The 21,129-nt window shown below is 44.9% G+C and overlaps 1 protein-coding gene across 7 annotated transcripts in view; it reads left to right on the forward strand.

Annotated features, from left to right (window-relative positions):
- The window catches only part of LOC149319171 (FERM, ARHGEF and pleckstrin domain-containing protein 1), a 233,301-nt gene that overhangs the window by 176,303 nt on the left and 35,869 nt on the right, over positions 1 to 21,129 (forward strand). For all 7 annotated transcript variants that reach the window (XR_016280156.1, XM_089511190.1, XM_089511188.1 and 4 more), the window contains exons 15-16: positions 4,308 to 4,397; positions 5,659 to 5,792. Coding sequence is in view for 6 of the 7 variants with exons in the window: in XM_089511190.1 (XP_089367316.1) it covers positions 4,308 to 4,397; positions 5,659 to 5,792 (224 nt within the window). In the remaining variant the exon portion in view is untranslated. The remainder of the gene's footprint in view (positions 1 to 4,307; positions 4,398 to 5,658; positions 5,793 to 21,129) is intronic.

Consider the following 21,129-nt stretch of genomic DNA (forward strand, 5'->3'; position numbering starts at 1 on the left):
AGTTCCTTCCTCTGAAATACAGCCTACAACATCTGATATTCATTGGTGGTCTCCCATCCAAGTACGAACCATGACTAATAAGTGGAGTGCGTGTGTTTATGCGTTCATGTAACAGTTTTTATTCTAAGAATAGCATCTCAATGTTCTTAAACTGTGACATTAAAGAGTTTCTTAAGCTATTTGATATGGGGGACCTAGCCCTATTCCCACCCCTGGTGTGTCGTGGACCAGAACCCTGTGTGTGGCTCCAATTGTTTGTTTGTTTCTGAAAACTCTGCAGGGACCAGCAACTGATGGTTTGTGGATTGGCACTGGTCCATGGATCACCAGTTTGAATAGCACTGGCCTAATGAATAATTCTGTTCCAGTTTCATGTTCATTTAGAAAACGTGAATCAGACCTGTAACCATGTGAAATTTGTCCCAATCCCTATGAAATATATCTGAAGCCGGAAGTGGGTAGGCTAGAGTGAACAGTGATTGGACCAACTTCATTCCCCCCTGCCTCACTCTGCCACTTTTCCTTCCATCTTTTTTCTCTTTCTCTCCCCCTGCTTTCCATTTTCTCTGCCAGGGATTTGCTGAGGGAAGGACATGCTGCTCTTTCTGGAGGTATGAACTCCTTAGGCCAAGAGCACCATGTGGCCCTAGGGCAGGGGTGGACCAAGTGCCACCCTTTGGCCACTTGCCACTCCCCCCCGCCCCCGTGCAGCACACACACACACACACACACCGGGTCCTCTCCACAACACCTCCCATGGCAGGAGAGAAAGTTTCTTGTAAAAATGGGCAATTGAAAAACCCCTCCAAGCTTCCAGGGACTGTAAGTGGTCATTTTAAAGATATTTACTTGTCATGATAGTGTGTGAAAGAAACTCCCTCAAATTCTCTGCTGCTAAGCTACACAGCCAGTAGAATCATGTGCTGCAGTTCCTCATTAGTAGTACTAGTTGAACCAAGGTAAAGACTCTTGTTTGAATGCTCCTCTGAATGACTGTATACCTGTTTGTGCCTGTGCGTTTTGAAAGAATTCCCAGTAACTTAAAAAAAAAATACTAAAATACCAGTGCACAAGATGATTGCTTTCTCTCTAAAACCAGCTGCAGCTGAAACACACAGACTCACTTGGGTTTTTGACTCATTCCCACCTCCTTCAATATCTGCACTTTCATGGCTTACCAGCCCTGAGGCAATGGCATCATAGTTCCTTTAAAGTTGACAATGGCCCGTTACATACGGGCAAAAGGTACGTACCACGCACGTACTAGGGTTAGAAAGGGGTGTCCTTTTTGAACGCCCCTAACCCTAGTACATGCTCGGCATGTACAAAATGGCGGCGCCCATTCTACATGGGCGCCGCCATTTTGACATCGTGGATGCTTAGTGTCCGCATGTCACGCAGCGGAAATGACACCGTGAGTGCACCATTGGCGCTTTGCGACGCCATTTCCGCACTGCAAAAAGAAGCCACTTTTTGTAGCTTTTTGCTGCGCGAAGAAGCCCACGCAGTTTGGCCGCTGGGGCTCCTCCACACAGCAAATGACGGCGCCAGGAGATTGCCCTTTTTGGGCGGTCTGTAAAGTGCCAATGAAACCCAGATTGGGTTCTGCTCTTTTGTGTATCCCTTGGTGCTCCTGGGCAATAGGAATGTTTCCTGCAGTGGTCAACCAGAACTGAGAGTATATCCACACTGAAGAAATAAAGCAGTTTGATACCACTTTAAATGTTGTGGCTCTTTTCTGTGGAGTCTTGAGATATGTAAGTTGGTGAGGCACCAGGGCTCTGAGACAGACCAGGCTGAATACTTCACCAAACTACAAATCCCAGGATTCCGCAGGATAGAGCCGTAACAGTTAAAATGGTTTCACTGCTTTATTTCTGCAGTGTAGCAATGACCTGAGAGGATCTTAATCTGTTCCAAGCATGGGCTGATGTGGAGGCCAATTACCACCCCCACAGTTGTGTTGTGCCATTTTGGCTAAAAAATAAAGCAGATGTGACTTGCAATTTTCACTCCTGGGTTTTGTTTTGGGTGTTTTCCTCATTTGTTGGGCTTTGGGAGGCTGTATTGATGCAAACTATTGCTCCTGGATGCCTCCCAAAGTAACCAAGTCATTATTTGGGAACTTTCCTACCACCCCCTAAACGGAGGGTCCAGGAACTTTGGAGGGGACTTGAGAAGCTGGCCAGGCTGAATCATTTGCACTCCTGATCTACTCCTTTGATTTTTCCCATGGATCTCATAACTGAGTTCAGTCCCCTCCCTCATTGCAAAGAATTAGAAGAAGAGTGAAGTCCAAAGCCTGCTAGCTGACCCTTCCATACTAGCCAGCTGGCTTTAGCTCCTCTTTCTTTACAGATGCCAGATTATCATATATTTGTGCCTTACATGGCCATTGTGAACCACCGTAACAATGTTTGCCAGAGAGTAAGGATCATTGAACTCAGTGAGACTTACATCTGAGTAAAAGATGCTTAGAATGCCATAGATAGAAGCAATAGGTGAATAAGTTTCATACATGGTGCTATGAATAGGGCAGAGAATGTCCTTAATTGGATGGGATAGTGTATGTTCTTGGGGTAAGAACATGCCATTTTCTTGGATGTCATTTTCCTTCCTTGTATTGAAATTCTCCATTAATAAACTATAACATTTTCCTTTGCCCTTTATAAATCACAAAATTAATTGGATTTCTTATTGTTCTCTGCCTTCATTAGAAGTTGATTCTTCATGCATTTGGTTGTATTTTGGTTTTATTTGCAAATAGGGAGGAAGCAATACATAAGGAGGGCATAGGCAGTTTTGTTGCACTGGCAATGTCAAAAAGTGGGAGGGGGGACACAACAAAAGCAGACAAGGCTGGCAATCGCTTTGGGGTTTGAAAAAAACATTGATTTTTCCATTTAAACAATACAGACCCAGTAACCTATTTAAAAGATGAATCATTGCTGCTGGAAACTTCCAGAAGAGACAGTTCAAACTTTTTTGCTAGGAAAAAAGGCCATCTGTATAAATCTAAAGGCATGTTGGGTGCCATAAAAATGGCCCCGTGGGCTACATGCATCCCCAGAACCACACCAGTTAGGTTAAATCTATCTGAAATTCTGCTCTGTTTTTCCAATAGTAGAACCCTTTCTGGGGCCATTAGAATATCCCAAATTGAATGTTTCTCTGAATGGATTTGGGACATATGTAGTCTGAACAGAACAACACCAGAATGGAGAGGAAACAGGCCTTTTGACCTGTGCAGACAGGGCTCTTGATATAATTCAGGAGTAGGCAATTGCAGCATATGTGTTCCCCAAATGCACACAAATTAGTAAAAATGCAAGAAACATTCATTTATACATAACAGGAAGCTGACCTCTGGAGTAGATTTTGTCCAGGTTCTCTCTCCTCACTGGGAGTGGTGGCAGAGCCTTGGATATCTGGAAACATTAAGCCACAAGAGGTACAAAATGGCCTTGTGAGCTACACTTGGCTCACAGGAACCAGTTTTCACACAATTGTTGTAAATCTGCTGCAAGCAATGATCCCGTTGCGTATAGGCACCAAATGAGAAAATTTCCAGGGCCTGGGTGGAGTTGGCTTCAGTTCTGCTTGATTCCTCAGATTCAGCTCCCAAGCTATGGAACCTTAATTGCTTTTAATTTTTTAAAAACAACAGAAAGATTTCCCATGTTAAGTTTAACAAAGCTCAAACCACTCATACCATGTCTGTCCTGGCAAATGTTAAACCAGTAGAGCTTTCAAAGCATGAAGGATCCACTTCATGCCTCTTGCTGGCCCTATCTCTTTTAAGATTGCAGTGTAAGTTTGTATATTGCAAGGATAAGAGAATAAAGCTACTACCGATGGTTCATAGCATACAAGGGTTTTGTGTTGTTGTTTTTTACTTACAACTTTTAAAAATATAGGGACATAAAATACTTGGTGGTCCTTTTCACATGTAAGCACACATCTTATACAACCGCCTTCACAAACTAGATTTTGGAAGAATTCAAGGTGATTTTTTTTTCCTGTTGAGTTACTGTGATCATTTTTTTTCTCTAGGGGTAGTTTTCCTTCTTTGTTTGTATGAGGTGCTTACATGTCAGCATTCATAATTGTAAACTGATTTTTTTAAAACAAAAAGATTGCACAAGATTCTTTTTTCTTGTCTAGAAATCTATTCCTCATATGCCAGAAAAATTGTCTAATTTGCAGTGGACTCACTTCTTTCCTGAATTTTTTTCCTGTTCAAGAGATTTTCTCTAAGTCAAGATCAAAACTGATCCCCCCCCCCTCTCTTTTCTTGCCATTTCCAGAGGTTTCCTACTGACAAAGCATACTTTATTGCTAAAGAAGTTTCTACCACAGAACGGACTTACTTGAAAGACCTTGAGGTCATCACATCGGTATGTTTGCTTCTGCATTATACACAAAGTAACCCTTATTCTTGCAAGCCACATGTCTTCCAGGAATCATGGGCACTGCAGCCAGTAGCAGCTTGTGGGGAGATAAAAATTTTGGCCTGCCTAGGCAAAAAGAGATAAAACTTTCATTGTGTTCTTTTAAAAACCAGTTTGCAGATAAACTACTTTAATTTATGTTCATTTTCTTTTCACGTATCTTACTGTCAAATACTTTGAGCCTTTGATTTTAGTTAAATAGGCAATCTTTGTAATTCTCTGCTCACACTAGTCCAAGTGTACATTATGTCTTTTATCCAGTTGAGCATTATTAATGCCTACTTTCTTGTTGAGAACATTTTGGCCATTTTAAGCAGTAACAATTAGAACTTGAAAAACATTCACTTAAGAAATGGCAGTGGTGACTTAATAGTAACATCTCCAAATCAGAAATGGGAAAGTTAGTGGGAAAGGGTGCTGGTAATCATTGATAAGGTTTTTTTAAAAAATTAATTCAATTACATTTACGTTGAAAGAAGGGTCTTTTTAACAATTCAGTTCATTATAAATTGTCATTTAAATTTGTTACATTGCTACACTAAAAACTTTGCCATAATGAAGATGAAATATTTCATTCATTGTTTTATTCCTTTCCACCCCACATCCATATTTGACATATTTGGTATCTGCACTGTAGAAATAATTCAGTTTGTCACCATTTTAACTGCTGTGGTTCATTTCTATGGAATTCTAGGAAATGTCGTTTTTGAGATATTTAGCCTTCTCTGTCAGAGAATTCTGGTACCACAAACAAACTACAATTCCCAGAATTCCGTAACATTGAGCTGTAATAGTTATAGTTATATGAAACTGGATTATTTCTGCAGTGCAGATGTAGCCTTAGTAATAATCTCTTCAACTAAGGAACCTAATAGTTTTTACATCTGCTGAACCCAAAACATCTGTCACTGGCAGAGAAAGGCATGAGCATAAAGGTGGACATAGGCTACTTGATAGATTCCCTTATTTGTGAACAGCTAAATTCCAGCTTGGGACATTATAGGAACTGGTTTACTTTCTTCATGAGGGAAAGATGTTTGTCCATTTTTCCAGTATGTGCACCACCTTTGGCATTGGTCTCAACTAATTTGTAGTATTAATCTTTAGCTGAGGAGAGACACTAGATAGTGTGTATAGTGCTTATAAGCATGTGCTGATCAATAGACTTTGTTGGTTCCTACCTTACGACTCTCCTGCATCTTTGTAGTGGTTCCAGAGCACAGTAGGTAAAGATGACTGCATGCCAGAAGCACTGAAGAATCTCATCTTTTCCAACTTTGAACCTTTGCACAAGTTTCACACCAACTTTCTAAAGGAAATAGAGCAGCGCCTTGCCCAGTGGTAAGAGTGCCAACAGTTCTTTTATAAAAATTGCTTTTATGTACTAAACATTTTTACATTCTGTTCTGTGATGTTCCAGTTTGGATTGAGTGTTGGTTCTAATTCAGGAAATCTGCGAGTGCAGCTGGACACAGTGGAGGGTAATCATCATAAAACTCATAGAAAAATCTGATCAGTTCCACTCTTAATTGTTGCTTTTTAATCTATTCCCTTAAAAGACAACTAATCTTAGCATTTAGATAAAACCATTTTTAGTCCATTGCTTCATCATACCTTTATAGCATTTGGACTTTGCAAGATAGCTTTGCAAAGTTAACTGGGAGCATCAAAGCTCCATCTCCCTTCCTACTGGCTTGGGCCCCATCACCAAACCTATTTTCTATGGAAGGAAGCCCTTTGTCATGTTCACATTGTACAGGAGCACAGTGTAACAAACCCATTCTGGTTACAGTGCAAAGGATGTTCATGCTATCCTACTACTGCCCACTTGGGATAGAAAGAATGTCTATAATTTTTCTTGTGGTCAATAGAAATAATATCTTACCACATCAGGAGACTTTGTTGGAAAAATCTTCTCTGAAAGATTTTTTGTGTGTTTGTGGGATTTCTTTGTGAAAAATTCATTTGCACAAGAAATAGTACCTCTTTTTTGTTGTGGGTATTGAGGTGACACCAAGGTGAATGCGAGGGGAGTGTTTTGTACCACAAATGAACAGCTTGTAGCATTCAGACTTTTTAAAATAAAAAAGTGATGAAAAAGCATTCAGATGTCGCTTAGGAAAAATTAACCAGAGACAACTATTTTGGTTCTTCTTGGGAAATGAGGAATTAAAGAACTATTATAAACTCTAACTTGAATTTTAATTATCTGATTTTGGAGCTTGTGATTATAAATAAACTAGTTCCTTTTTAAGTAGAATTCTGCATATATTACAGTTCTGGATCATTCTTCAGTATTTTTCTCTTTTCATTGTATAGACTCATCATTGCTAAAATTATCAGTACCATCACTTATTTTAATTCTTCTGTAGCAAGAGTAAAATAATGAGATGAATAATTTGAAAGTTGTAATGGTAGGAGGACTCTCTTAGATGTCATCCCATAGAAGTTAGTGGGACCAATCGGCAATAAGAATAAAGCTAATCTGCTCTGCAATTTTGTGGAATAATGTAATGGCATAGCAATTAAGGCAGAGAACATTAATTGGTATGAATAATTAGCAAATTGGTGAACTTAGATCATGAGAGATATGTGGGTAAACACAGCCTGCTTAAATGACTTTCAGGGCTGATTTTATTCAATCTCCTCCTCTCTCAGTTCAGACAAAATTGTTTTCTAGGCAGTTCTTTATGTTGTTCATAAGTCAAAATGTTTATCTTTGTTACTTATTTCCAATTCAGTGTTCACAAAGGTACTGTCTTTTAACTACGTCTTCACTGTATCAATTAAAAACAAGGCAGTTATTGATCAGTGAGGTTACTATTAGCCCAACAATAATAAAATAATACTTTTCCAGAGAGATGCTGTAAGAAATGTTTATCAAATGAGACATTTCTTTCCTGGCAGAAAGCTAATCAATTTTCTGGGCATGTTTAGAATTCCATCGCTCTTCATAACCTTCATTCTTTTGCCTTTGGTGTAGCCATGGAACAGGAGAGGTTGTCTATTCTTTTTCTGGAAGTGAATTGTCATATGAGGCAGTTGTAATCAGGCAATGTGACCTGTCAAATGCTAACCACTTTAATTCTGTTCCCCAGAACAAGGACAGATAAACAAAGGAATCAATGTAAAACATTATGATGTTGAACGGAGCTGTTCAGTGTTTTTAGTTGTTTTGGAGACTTTATATTTTAAGGGAATATTTCTTCAAAGAAATCCTATTCTGGAACACTGTTGCACTGATGCAATGTTGCATCTTTTTTATTGAAATCTTCATCTTTTTCACAAATGAATTGAACATAGCATAAAGGAGTTACTTGGTCTTCTGTCTGCAGTGCTATTTAAGATGCTGTTTGTGACTGGGGGATTCTGGGAACTGTAGACCAAAAAAGTGACTTTCCCATGTTTGAACAATGAATCTAGAATCTCAGGCTAAGGGAGGGATTATACCATCTGAACAATTGTTGCTATGTGCCTTCAGTTCATTTCAAAATTATGGGAACAATAAGATGAAACTCCCATGGTGTTTTCGTGACAAAATTTGCTCATTTCCTTCCTCTGTTTGCCATTTCCTTCCACTGCAGCTGAGAGAATGTGACTTGCCCAAGATCACCAAGTGGTTTTCCATGGCCAAGTGGGGATCAGAACCCTGGTCTGCCACTCAAATTGCTATGCCACACTGGCTCTCTCAGATATATTACAGTTAAAGAAATAATGTGTGAAGTACTCAAAGGATATCCAAGGATAATTAATTTTTGTATTGCAGAGAAAGTCAGACCTGCTTATTTTCCCAGTCTGAAAACACATTTTCCTTCCATTCTACCTTGCTGATCTCTTAACTTTGCTGTCAGCTTTAAGTTTCCTAAACAACATAAATGCTTCCTGGGGATGAGGATCATAGTTGCCTGTTGAACTTTTGCCATTTGCTTCTCCATGTCAGAGAAGATGTGACTAGATCAGAAGAAAATACTTTCGGCTTCATTCACGCATGCCCTTTGCAAACCAGTTAGCTCTTTCCAGAGGATTTTGCTCAAAATGTGACCTGTGCATTACACAGTGTTCCAAAAACTCGCTACATTGCTGAAAAATGACAGGTAAAATGATTAATAATAATATTTCATCAAATAATTATCCACTATAGTCTTCTAAGGAAAGTTGCTCTGCAGAATAATAATAGTAATAATAATAATAATGTTTTATTTATATGCCGCCTTTCCTGTAGGATCAAAGCGGCTCACAACACTAGATAAAAACACAACATACAGTTAAAATACATCCCGTTGATTCCCTTCTCCCCAACCTTACCACACTAAAATATTATTAAATAATCAACAATTAAAACAATTAAAGATTTGAAATAAAATATTAATCAAGCCAGTCAGAGACCAGGGGTTGGGCAGTTTGAGTGTTCTTTGTGATGGTCTGTATCCATGGAAGACTGGGTAGATTATTCAGGGAAGGCCTGTTGGAAAAGATCCGTCTTGACAGTCCTTTTGAAGCTGTCAAGATTTTTGATGTTCCGAATCGCCTCCGACAGGACATTCCATAATCTGGGAGCGGCCGATGAGAAGGTCCTCTGGGTAACCGTCATCAACCTGGCCTTTATTAGTTAAACAAGGTTTTTCCCAGAGGACCTCAGTGTGAGGGGCGAATTGTATGGAAGGAGGCAGTCCTGCAAATAGGTTGGACCCAAGGCATGTAGGGCTTTAAAGGTCATAGCCAACACCTTGTACTGTGATCGGAAATTGGCAGCCAATGTAAAGATTTTAACCTAGGGGTAATGTGATCACCTCTAGCTGTCCAGATGACCACTCTGGCTGCCATATTTTGGACTAGTTGAAGTTTCCGGACAAGGCACAAGGGTAGCCCCATGTTGAGTGCATTACAGAAATTCAGACGTGAGATTACCTGAGTATGTACTACAGTTTCTAGGTCCCTCTGTTCCAAGAAAGGACGCAGCTGGCATATCAGCCAAAGCTGATAGCAAGCACTCCTGACTGTCGCATTTAGCAGCAGAGAAGGGGCCGAGCATCCTGACTTCGGGTGGCTCCGCCCACTTGGCTCCTGGTAGGCAGGTAGGAAACAAAGAACAAAGAAAGTGACCGGGGCCCTGGCCCCCTCGCCCTTGCGGGCGGAGCTACCCAGGAACCCCAGTCTTCTTCCTGCCTCGCACCTGGTAGGACGTTTCTTATCCAGCTCCAGAGTTTTCAGCTCATCGCTCCCCGGACCCGCCTGGCTCCTTTCTCTCTCTTCCTCATCTCTCTCTCTTTCCTCCCTCAATCTCCTCTGCTACCTTCCGACCTTGTTTCTTCCCCCCCTTCTCCTCCTCCCCCCCACCGCGGGAGACATGGCTACCGACAGGGATGCCAGAGCCACAGGGGAGCTCGCTTCCACTCTGCCCGGGCCAGCCCCGGCTTTGCCGGCTGCTCGCCGAGCGGCATCTCCATCAGCGCCCCTGGAAGTGGAAGCGCGGCCGCAGCGACCGGAGGAAGCCCTCCCTTCCGCTGTCGGCTCAAGGGACTCCCAAGCGGCCCAGGTGTGGTCAGAAGAGGGAGAGCCCTCACCTTCCAACACCGGTGAGGACGTGAGTAACTCTCCCCCGCCGCCACAGATTTTGAGGTGGTTCAGGGCCTTCCTGGAGCAGGAAGCTCCCTCCACCACCAGGGCACCCCAGGGAGGGAACGAAGGCGCAGGCTCGCGCTCCCGCGAGGCCAGCACACCAGCTTGGGGGACTGCTGCCTTCCCAGGGGGGGGACCACTCCTGATGTGGCCAGGGGCCATGCTCCCACAGGCCTTCCTCCCCAGCGACTCCTGCCCAGGGGGGTGGGGGATGGCGCCGGGCTTCCCCCAGGCCAATGCGGACTTCTCTCCGGGGGCTCATGGCGGTCGCCATGCTCGCCGGCCCGCGCCCCGCCCACTTCCGGAGGACCCGGAAGAGCCCTGGCGGCACCACGTGGCCACTCATGGGCGCCGCCATCTTGGCCATGCGGCCGCCCATGGGCGCCGCCATCTTGGCCAGTCAGAGGCCAGCGGCCACCGCCACCGCGAGCACGCAGCGGCGGGGCCGGATTCACCAGCGCGGGAGGGTGGTGTCACCGGGGGGGTCGGGGAGGTCCCCTCCGCCGCCAGCGAGCCTCAGCCCACGGGCCACCCCAGTGAGCGACAAGGACGCAAAGCGTCCAGAAAGCGGAGCTCCCCGACACGAGGGTTAGGCACCAGGGAGTCCTCCACCAGTCACACCCTCCTAAGCCAGACAGGGGCTCACTGTTCAGAAGAGGAAGAGGAAGGGGCTTCATGCTCTTCCTCCGACTCAGAGCGCTCCTACCTCCCGCCAACCAAGCGCCCCCGCCACGATAGGACATCTAGCCGCAAGCGCCCTCGCACCACACTTCCCTCTGACGACGAAATCTCGGAGGACTCTCACAGTCCTTCAGCCTCAGAGGCAGAGGAGGGCGAACTGTCACAAGATGAAGGAGAGCCCAAAACAGACGCACAACTGTCCTCGCGCCTGTTTAAACCGGAGGACTATGTGCCACTCATTAGAAAGACAACTAAGACACTGGGCATTACCCTACCCACAGGACAGACCACCCCCTCCCCCGATTCAGACCTCCCCAAGATGAGCGAGGATTTGTTCCCAGTGTCGGTCTCTCCAGTCCAGCAGATTCCCTGCCCGCTTAACATCATGCAGATTATTAGGGACGAATGGGCGAAGCCAGCCTCCGCCAGATCCAATCACGGCATCACTCGCAAGTACTACGTACTGCAGCCAGCCGTCATGGACAAGCTCAAGATTCCAGCCGTGGACGCCCCTGTGTCGGCGCTCGTCTCATCAGCCGTTTTCTCTAGGGATGGGGAGGACACCCTCAGAAACCCAGAGGACCGTAGGGCCGAGGGGGCACTTAAAAAGGCCCATGAGGCCCTATCTATCGCCATCAGGGCCGCGTCCACTGTATCCATGGTGATGCGGGCCAGTCTCCAGTGGTCCCGCCAGCTTCTGGACCTCCTACCCAGCCCAGACACCAAGGTTAAGCAAACCATTAACAAAATTGCCAAAGCGACAGCCTTCGCTGCCGATGGCACCCTTGACACCATCCAACAGTGTGCTCGAGCCCAGGCAGCAGCTGTGGCAGTCCGCAGGCAGTTCTGGCTTAAGAATTGGAATGTGGATTCCAAATCCAAGCAGAACCTGGCCTTTTCCCCATTCCTTGGTTCCAAGCTGTTTGGAGAATCCCTAGAGCCAGTGCTAGTAGAGGGAAAGGACAAAAGAAAGGCTCTTCCCACTTCCAAGAAAAGGGACGATAAGAGACAATATAGGAACCGCTCTTCCTTTCGTCCCAACCAATCCTCCTTCCCCTCTTCCTCCAATTCCTTTCGAGCCAGGGAGTCCAGGTCCAACAGATCGCATTGGGGAGATTCAAGATTTAGCAAACAGGCTAAACCTCCCTTCCCCTCCAAAGAAGGAGCGGGGCCCAAACAACCCCGCAAGAATAGTTCACAATGATGGCGTTCCCCCAGTAGGAGGCAGGCTGCAGGGGTTCGGCCACATTTGGGAGACATCCACCTCAGACAAATGGGTCCTAGATACCATCCGTCAGGGCTACAAGATAATATTCCATCGTACGCCCCCTGACAAGTTTATTCCGTCTCCCAGATCAACCGACCCCAACAAACACCGCCTCCTACTGGAGGCCATCGAGCGCCTACTACACATCAAGGCCATCGAGCCCGTCCCGAGACAAGAGAGGGGACAAGGCTGCTATTCCACCTTCTTCCTTGTTCCCAAGAAAAACGGAACCTGGAGAGCCATATTGAACCTCAGAGGGGTCAACCGGTTCGTCCTAAAGAAAAGATTCAGAATAGAGACACTCAAGTCCATCCTAGACAGTCTCCAGCCAGAAGACTACCTCTCCTCGCTGGACCTACAAGATGCTTATCTTCATATTTTGATTCACCCTTCCTCAAGAAGATTCCTCAGATTCAGATATGGCAAGCGCCACTACCAATACAGAGCCCTTCCCTTTGGGCTAGCCTCTTCCCCCAGAGTGTTCACCAAGATCATGGTGGCACTTGTCGCCCGATGGAGAACCTAGCGATTGCACGTCTATCCCTACCTCGACGACCTGCTAATCCGGTCATCCTCCAGACTCCAGGGGCTCCTCGACATCAATCACATCCTCAAGTCCCTCCAGGATCACGGCTTCCTCCTGAATCTCGAGAAGAGCTCGCTGACTCCAGGTCAACAGATCCACCACCTGGGAGCCATAATAGACACCCAGGCGGGGACGGTACGCCTACCTTCGGACCGCATCCAGTCCATACAGAACGCCATCTCGAAGGTCCTGCAGACCACGCGTCCCAGCCTCCAGCTCTTGGCCCACCTCCAGGGCCTCATGATCGCAGCCATCCAGTGCCTTCCCTGGGCGAGGTTCCACACCAGGCCCCTGCAATGGCTCCTTCTCCCTCACCAGCGGGCCATTATCCTCAGGAGACACAAGAAAATACAGCTCTCCAGCGAAGTAAGACAGTCGTTTCGTTGGTGGATGTCCAAAGCAGTCCACCGAGGTCGCCAAATCTGGAGGCCCCCGAGTGTTCAGGTCACCACGGATGCCAGCCTCCGGGGCTGGGGAGCGATATGCGGAACACTGCTGGCCCAGGGCAAATGGAGCCCAGAGGAACGAACACACAGCATCAATTGGTTGGAGCTCCGGGCAATCCGCCTTTCTCTCCTCGCCTTCAGTCAGGCGATTCGCCAGAGGTCAGTCCTGGTCAGGACGGACAACACCACAGCCAAGGCACATGTCAATCGTCAAGGGGGAACCAGATCCAGGTCCCTGATGAGCGAGGCTCGATCCCTTCTAACATGGGCAGAGGCCAATCTCATATCCCTGGAGGCCGAACACCTTCAAGGATCCCTAAACTCAAAAGCCGACTGGCTGAGCAGAATAGATATCGACCAAGGGGAGTGGAGCCTCCACCCTCAGACCTTCCAGATCATCACAGACAGACTCGGCCAACCCGTACTGGACCTGTTCGCCTCCCCCGCCAATGCCAAAACTCCCAGGTTTCTCTCAAGGTTCCAAACGGAAGGGGCCGAAGGAATGGACGCCCTCAACTGCCCCTGGCCACCAGGCCTCCTCTATGCTTTCCCGCCGACTCCGTTGCTCACGAAGCTCCTAGCCAGGATACGCAGGACCAACGCACAGGTTATCCTTGTGGCCCCGGCGTGGCCGCGGCGACCCTGGTTCTCAGAGATTCTTGCCATGGCAACTCAAGGATTCGTCCTCCCGCTCAGGCCGGACCTCCTCGCACAAGGGCAGATTCATCACCCGGACCCAGCCTGGCTACGGCTTCACGCCTGGAAATTGAACGCCACATGCTGAGCGGATATGGATACTCCCCAGAAGTGGTTGACTCCATTCTCGCTTCGAGACGCCAATCTACAAATAGGATCTACGAATACACCTTTAGGGCATTCAAAAGGTGGTGCAAGGTCAAAAACAAGGACTTCATCAAGATCTCTGTTCCGACAGTGCTCCAGTTCTTACAGGATGGCTTCCTCCAGGGCCTGCGGCCCAGCACCATCAAGAGACAAGTGGCAGCCATCACCTCCATACTGCCCCATAAGGTCGCAGCCAGGATTTCCCAACACCCCCATATCCGCAGGCTGCTCAAAGGGGTCGCCAACAAGGCGCCCCCAACAAAGCATCGATTCCCGTCCTGGGACCTGCATAAAGTCCTCAAGGCCTTGACCATCCCGCCTTTCGAGCCACTGAGGGAAGTACCCCTCAAGTTCCTGACCTTCAAGACACTGATACTGACGGCACTCACATCAGCGAGGCGCATCTCCGAAATCGGTGCCCTATCCGTCCGCAAAGGATTGTGCATCATCAGGCCGGACTCTGTTCTCCTGAGGCCTGACCCAACCTTTGTCCCTAAGGTTAACTCCGTGTTCCACACCTCCCAGGACATTGTCCTCCCGTCCTTCTGCCCCCGGCCCACTGAAGACCTAGAAAAGTGCTGGCATACTCTCGATGTTCGCAGAGCCATAAAAGTTTACCTCAAGAGAACGGCCACGTTCAGGAGATCGGAGGCACTATTCGTATCCTTTCGACCTAACTCCAAGGGCAAAAAGGTGTCAGGCTCTACCTTAGCAAGGTGGATCAAACAGTGTATCGTCCAGTGCTACAAGTCACTTAAGCTTCAACCTCCGGCTGACATCACCGCTCACTCGACGAGAAGTGCAGCTACATCTGCGGCCTTATCCACCAATGCTCCGTTGGCTGAAATCTGCAGGGCGGCCACTTGGAAGTCCCCGTCGACATTCACCAGACACTATAAACTTGACCTCTTCCAATCGGCAGAGGCGGCCTTTGGCCGGAGGGTTTTACAACAGGTAGTTTCGGATCCGCCCTCCGCGCCAGCCAGCCCTCCCTAGTAACTGGTCTGCTTTTATAAATCCCGAAGTCAGGATGCTCGGCCCCTTCTCTGCTGCTAAATGGAACGTTGGACTTACCTGAAAGACGTCCCTTTACAGCAGAGAAGGTACGAGCATCCTCCCCACCCTACTGGCCTACTGGCGCGGGTGGGCGGATTTGAGTTCTTCAATACCACATTAATATTATGCTGCTCGGCTTAAAATTGACTGGGGTTCCTGGGTAGCTCCGCCCGCAAGGGCGAGGGGGCCAGGGCCCCGGTCACTTTCTTTGTTCTTTGTTTCCTACCTGCCTACCAGGAGCCAAGTGGGCGGAGCCACCCGAAGTCAGGATGCTCGTACCTTCTCTGCTGTAAAGGGACGTCTTTCAGGTAAGTCCAACGTTCCATTTACCTGATTTGACATCATAAGCAACACGTTTAGGAGCACTCCCAGACTGCGAACACAGTCCTTTAAGGTGAGTGTGAACCTGTCTAGGACTGATTGACCTATCCTGGATTTGTGAGCCCAACAACAAGTACCTCCATCTTACCTGGATTCAGATTCAATCTGTTTTTCCTCATCCAGTACATTACCACTTTAAGACACTCATTGAGAGTAGAGATACCGTCTTTGGTCTGAGCTGTAGTGCAAAGCATGGAGAAGTATATTTGAGTGCCACCAGCATACTGGTAACACCGCGCCCCATGTCTCTGCATGATCTCACCCAGTGGCTTCATATATACATTGAATAGCAGTGGGGACAGGATGGCACCTTGAAGGATGCCAAGTTTGAGCTCTCTTTTAGAAGAGCAACTGTCCCCAAGCATCACCCTTTGAAACCTACCTGAGAGATAGGACTCGAACCACCACAGTGCCGTGCCTCCAACTCCCAGCTCTCCCAGACACTCCAACAGGATGTCAAGATCAATAGTGTCGAAAGCCACTGAGAGGTCTAAAGTACCAACAGGGTCACACTCCCTCTGTCGATAACCAGACGAAGATCATCGACCAAGGCTACCATGGTGGTCTCAACTTCATATCCTGTCCTAAAGCCGGTTTGAAATGGATCTATATAGTGTGGTCTACTGATCTAGAAACAAGACACCAGGCCATGGTAAGACTTGTCCCACTTCAAATATGTTGCTTCCCCCGTGCACTCATTTCCTGGCAAAAATTTGTTATTTTTGTAGAATCTGGATTTTATATCAAGGATAGAATGTATTGAGGAAATATTAAGCGTTTGTGCTTATTATGCTGGTTCTATCTAATTAAAAATTTAGAGATGTCATTGTTCTCTAGTGAATGAATCCCCATAATCCACAAAGGATTTTCCAAGTACCTGTATTAGGAAATCAACTACTTATTGATGTGGGTTTGTGATTTAGATTAAACCTAAAAAAAATATTTTAAAAATGATGCAAAAGAGGACTTTCCCTTTAGGATCAAGAATACTGTTCTATCATTATGCCAGACTAATCATGCTACAATCTGTTGGATTCTGGGGTGAGCTAATGATTAAAGGTTTGTCCATTAGGTAAAATTTAGAAACATTTTTGCTGACCTCAGTTCTTTGAATTCCTGGCCTATATAGATTCTGGAAGCCATAATCCAAAAAAACCCAAACAAAAAAGGATCCCCCCTCCCCCACCTCTGCATTTAGACAGTCCCAGGCAGCATGCCTTGAGGTTCCACCAAGTGGGAACATACTGATGTTTAACATGCAGTATGTAAAATATAAATGGAAAGGGAATACTTTGAATTGCATAATTGCAAGTAATAATAATTCACAGTGTGATAATGTGGGTAGTTGAAAAACTGCTGGTGAAGCTGTTTTTTAATGGCAGAAGTGGTCTGATTGCCAAACTTCAGACTATATAAAAAGCATAATGTGCAACACAGGGCTGCAGTCTTGCTGAAAGGATCTATTAAAAAACTAAAACTGTATTTAAAGCTTCCACTGTAGCTGAGAAGTAACTTGAAGCCAGTAGTTTTCAGTGCTGTTCCACAGAAACCTGGGTTTCTTGGAAGCTGATCAGGAGTTCAGCAAACAGAAGATCAGGAATGCAGAAGAAACAACTTAGTAGAACTGCTTATCTGCCATTTTTGATCTTCTCCTGTAAGATGCAACTATAATACTGGGCGGTTTCTAAGGTTCTGTTCAATACCTGCCAGGTAACAGTGTGACTTTGCATGAATTGTGTATACCATAGGACACTGTCCTTTGCAGGGAATTTTTTGGGAATGTCAGAAATGGAAAAAGTTAATTTTTTTGTCTGGTTATGTTGCCTGGGAGATTCTGGGTTGTTGTAGTTCCACAAAAACTAACTTTCCCAAGATGTAGAAGTGTCAGGGGCATAGACAGATTACCCTGAAAGTAGAATGTTAGGAATCCATGAAACCAAGCAGACACTGTTTTCGATGTTGATGACAACACAGATCTGTAGAAGGACATAAAACAGAATTTCAGCTCTTGCATTAAAGTTCTTCTACCCTAGTATCCTAACAAGAGTTTCAGGTACAGGTTATTTCCTGCTTTGTGAGATTCTTTAAACACAAGGATGCCAGGGACTGAATTTGGGATCTCATGCACTGAGAACATAAAATGTATACCAAAGTTGGAGACTTACGTTCCAAGGTGATCCCTGAATTTGGCAGTTGTTAACAGCCTGCTTGGGGAACTGATTCACATCATAGATCCATCAGCGTCCTATCATCCATTTGGACTTTACTATGGTCTTCTTTAATCCTCCAAAGCAGCAGCAGCAACAGTAACACAGCAATAATGTGCAGTAGCACAGCACACATAATCACTACCATGCATTGTTATTATATACTGATGAAATCCCATCATAGAATACACATTGCACATTTCTTTCCTTAGGCAGGACATCTTTCAAATGATTACTGTATAAGCACAAAACAAACATAATGGGTTGGACCCAGGTTTAGGCTTTAATTTATGATACTTTCATGTGAAGATGGTTTGATGTCTGAGAAGATCTGCATAGTATTATATTAATTTGGAAAGGTATAGCTGCATACTAGTCTCACCTTTGAAACTAATTATGTAGAAGTTGTATTGTAATCTTTCATAGACTTGGTCTGCTTCCTCAGATGCATGGAGTGAAATGATGCCTGGGAAAGGCTTTTATAATTAGATGATATGAATGCCTATGGAAATGCAAAACATGTGGGTATGGTGATGAGGTGACAAGTTCAGCTTTAATCATGGTTGTTGAGGGACAATGGCAGGAGGGACAAGGTGGCCCATGGGCAGTGTGGGTGGATATCCATAGGAAATGCTGGGAGGGAGTTTGGGAATGTGGTGTGTGCAAGCAGGAAACAAGAAAGAAGATATGATAAACTGGCTAGGCATGTCCAGTGTGTGACAGAAAGCCATTGCCTTTGTTCAACCCACTGTTTATGGAGTGATGTTTGTGAATATATTGTAATTCAGCTGTTTCCCTTTCCAATCATTCTTTGTAGTTTTGTTTTGTTTTTGGTTCAAGGACCACTGTCCTGAGCTCAAAGATGCCCAAGAAGTTTGAAATGTTCTTAAACAGCCTTTTGTGTATTCCCATTCCTACTATTTGATTTATGTCAATTAATCCTATAGCATAGAGACAATTCTGTTTGCCCCACTATAGAGTGCTGAAGGGCATCGTTGACAGAGGGTGACATATATCACATTAGAGGATCTTGTTAGTCATAGTTTGAGAACATAGATCAGAGTTATGATTAACTTTTCTGGTTATGCAAAATCTCTCTTCAAATTCAATTTAGTGGCTGAACTCAATGTATGGCCAAGATCCTATAAGTGTACTCTACTGTAACAGATTAGCTATTACCAAAATAGTAAGAGTAGAAGGGTGTGAGTTTGAAAAGTGCTTGCCTCTTTGGATGTGTAACCTTCAAGCTCATGCCCTGCTGAATGTCTCTGTGGTGTGGGAATGTGTCTTGACAGAGAGCCATAGAGAGCCACTGTGAATTTTAACAGCACCATGAACCTCAGCAGCAGCTGATGAATTTTGATAGAATGACTCTGGAAACCAGGGTTCGAATTGTGGCTCAGCCATGTAAACCCACTGGTTGACCTTGGGCAAGTCACACTCTCTTAGCCCCAGAGGATGGCAATGGCCAACCCCCTCTGAACAAATCTTGCCAAGAAAGCCTCATGATAGGTTTGCCTTAGGGTCACCATAAGTTGGAAATGACATGAAGGCACACAACCACAAAGCATAAGTGCACTGACAGTACAACCCCACTGAGGTGGGAGGTCCACAGTTTAGCCCATACATTGCATAGATATGGGGCACATGAATTAACATGGAATGTAGGGCATGTGGAAGCTAGGGTTACTTATCCCTCAGTTTTTAAAGAAGTCATAAAGATTTTAGGCTGGAGATATTATCCTCTGTCATGGTATTGCAAGTGATTGCAGTATTTGTTGAAAAGTAGCAAATAGTTATAAGAAATACAGTGAAAATAAGAATAAGAATTTGGGTCATGTATACCCAAAGAACAAAATTAGACACAAGTTGATGCTGAAAGCAAATAATGAGGTCTATTTACAAAAGCTGTGAAAGGAGATAAAGCCACTTTGCATATTACTCATTATTTTCTGTCAGTTCACTACTTCAGAGCAAAAAGTAGGAAATGCCTCATAATATTTTAGGCTGCCAGAAAAAACTGTTACATCAGAATAATAAAACAGGATCATAATGCACTGGATTTCCTCATCTGAAACTCTGTAAAGCTCAAGTCCCAGCCCTGCAAAACAAATCTCTTGTTTTTTTATCAGCCTTGCTTGTAATCAAAAATCTCCCATGATAAGCTTACAATTTTTTTTGTGAAGTGTGAGTTAGTGATTTTTTCCTGGATTAGAACAGTTTGCCAATAAAATAGTAAATAGCAGTATAAAATGCAATGCCTCCTGCAAATCATTCCAGTAGTCTTATAGTACTACTAAGGAGCTGCACATACGGTAGTTTTGAAGGCAAATCAAAAGCAAAGGACTTTTGTACATCCAACTGCCATTTGCATGTTTGTGTGTATATGCACTGTGATGGGAAATGCCTGGGGAGTGTTTGTGTACATGCTTTCATGTGTGTACAAGTGTACACAGCCCACATCCTCCCAAATGAGGTTAAATGTTAGATGGAGCCTGCTTTAAGTTCATTTTGAAAAGTTAATTATTTATTTCAGGCCTCTCTTTTTTAAAAAAAGAAAGGAGCAGCTGATTAAATCTGATTTTAAAAAAAAAACAAAACAACCCCCCCCCCCCCCAAAAATAGTCTGAGAGCCAAAACACTTGGAATTACAATCCAGAAATCCCCTGTGTGGCCCATAATTTATTTTTCACACCACTCCAGATCATCATCTACTGCTAAATAAAACCCCACCGCCCATGACTTTTGAACATTCGTGGATATTCTAGTCAGTATTGTTACAGCACCAATTTCGCTGGCAGTATGGTAAAGTGATTATCACAGGAAAAGAGACAGAAGTGCTTTCCCACTGCACCCACCAGATATGTGGCTTCTCTGATTTGGGTCACCCACAGAGTTATGGGAGTCAACTGGTCTGTTCTTGACTAAGATACAGTAGCTTACATTAGCATGGCTCCTAAGATAGGTTAAGTTTAAAAAGTTAAGGGAAGAGAAATGCACTTATCTCCCACTTGTACTCCCTGTCCCCTGTCCTGCCCCAAGAGACTCTGAATGGTGGAGGGGGATCTGTCTGAACCTTGTACATGATAATCAGGTGGATATTATGGAATGGTGCATGAGGAAGTTCTCAGGAAGTAAGTTTCTGGCTTCTTCCCACCACCCTTGGCAGTCTTTGTGCCTCATTTTACATTGGCAGTGAGGCTGCACAGGATCACTCTAGAGGCTTTTCAGGGAACACATCATGTGGCAAGCAATTCATGTTCTGTGGACTTCCTAAATTTAACTTACCTTAGGATACAAATTACTTGTGTTTGCTTGAAGAAAAAGCATCAGAAAACTAGAACAAACTATACAGCTACTTTCACTCTCAGTCCATATTAAGGCAATTGTAATACTTGGTATGTGTATTGCACTTTTCCAAATTGTGCCAAGTGCATCAGAGTACCCCAGTAGTCCCTTTTTCAGATCCTTTAAAATGGACTTAAAGAACAGTTTGAAGCCATCAGGACATTTGTGCTTAAAGCAGTGATTCCCAAAGTGGGCAGTACCTCCCCCTGTGGGTGGTGGAAAGATCCTAGGACCAGTGAGTAGA

The sequence above is a fragment of the Sceloporus occidentalis genome, unplaced genomic scaffold (genome assembly GCF_023333645.1).
Source record: "Sceloporus occidentalis isolate IW3139 unplaced genomic scaffold, rSceOcc1.0.p SCAF_2, whole genome shotgun sequence".
NCBI lineage: Eukaryota > Metazoa > Chordata > Lepidosauria > Squamata > Phrynosomatidae > Sceloporus > Sceloporus occidentalis.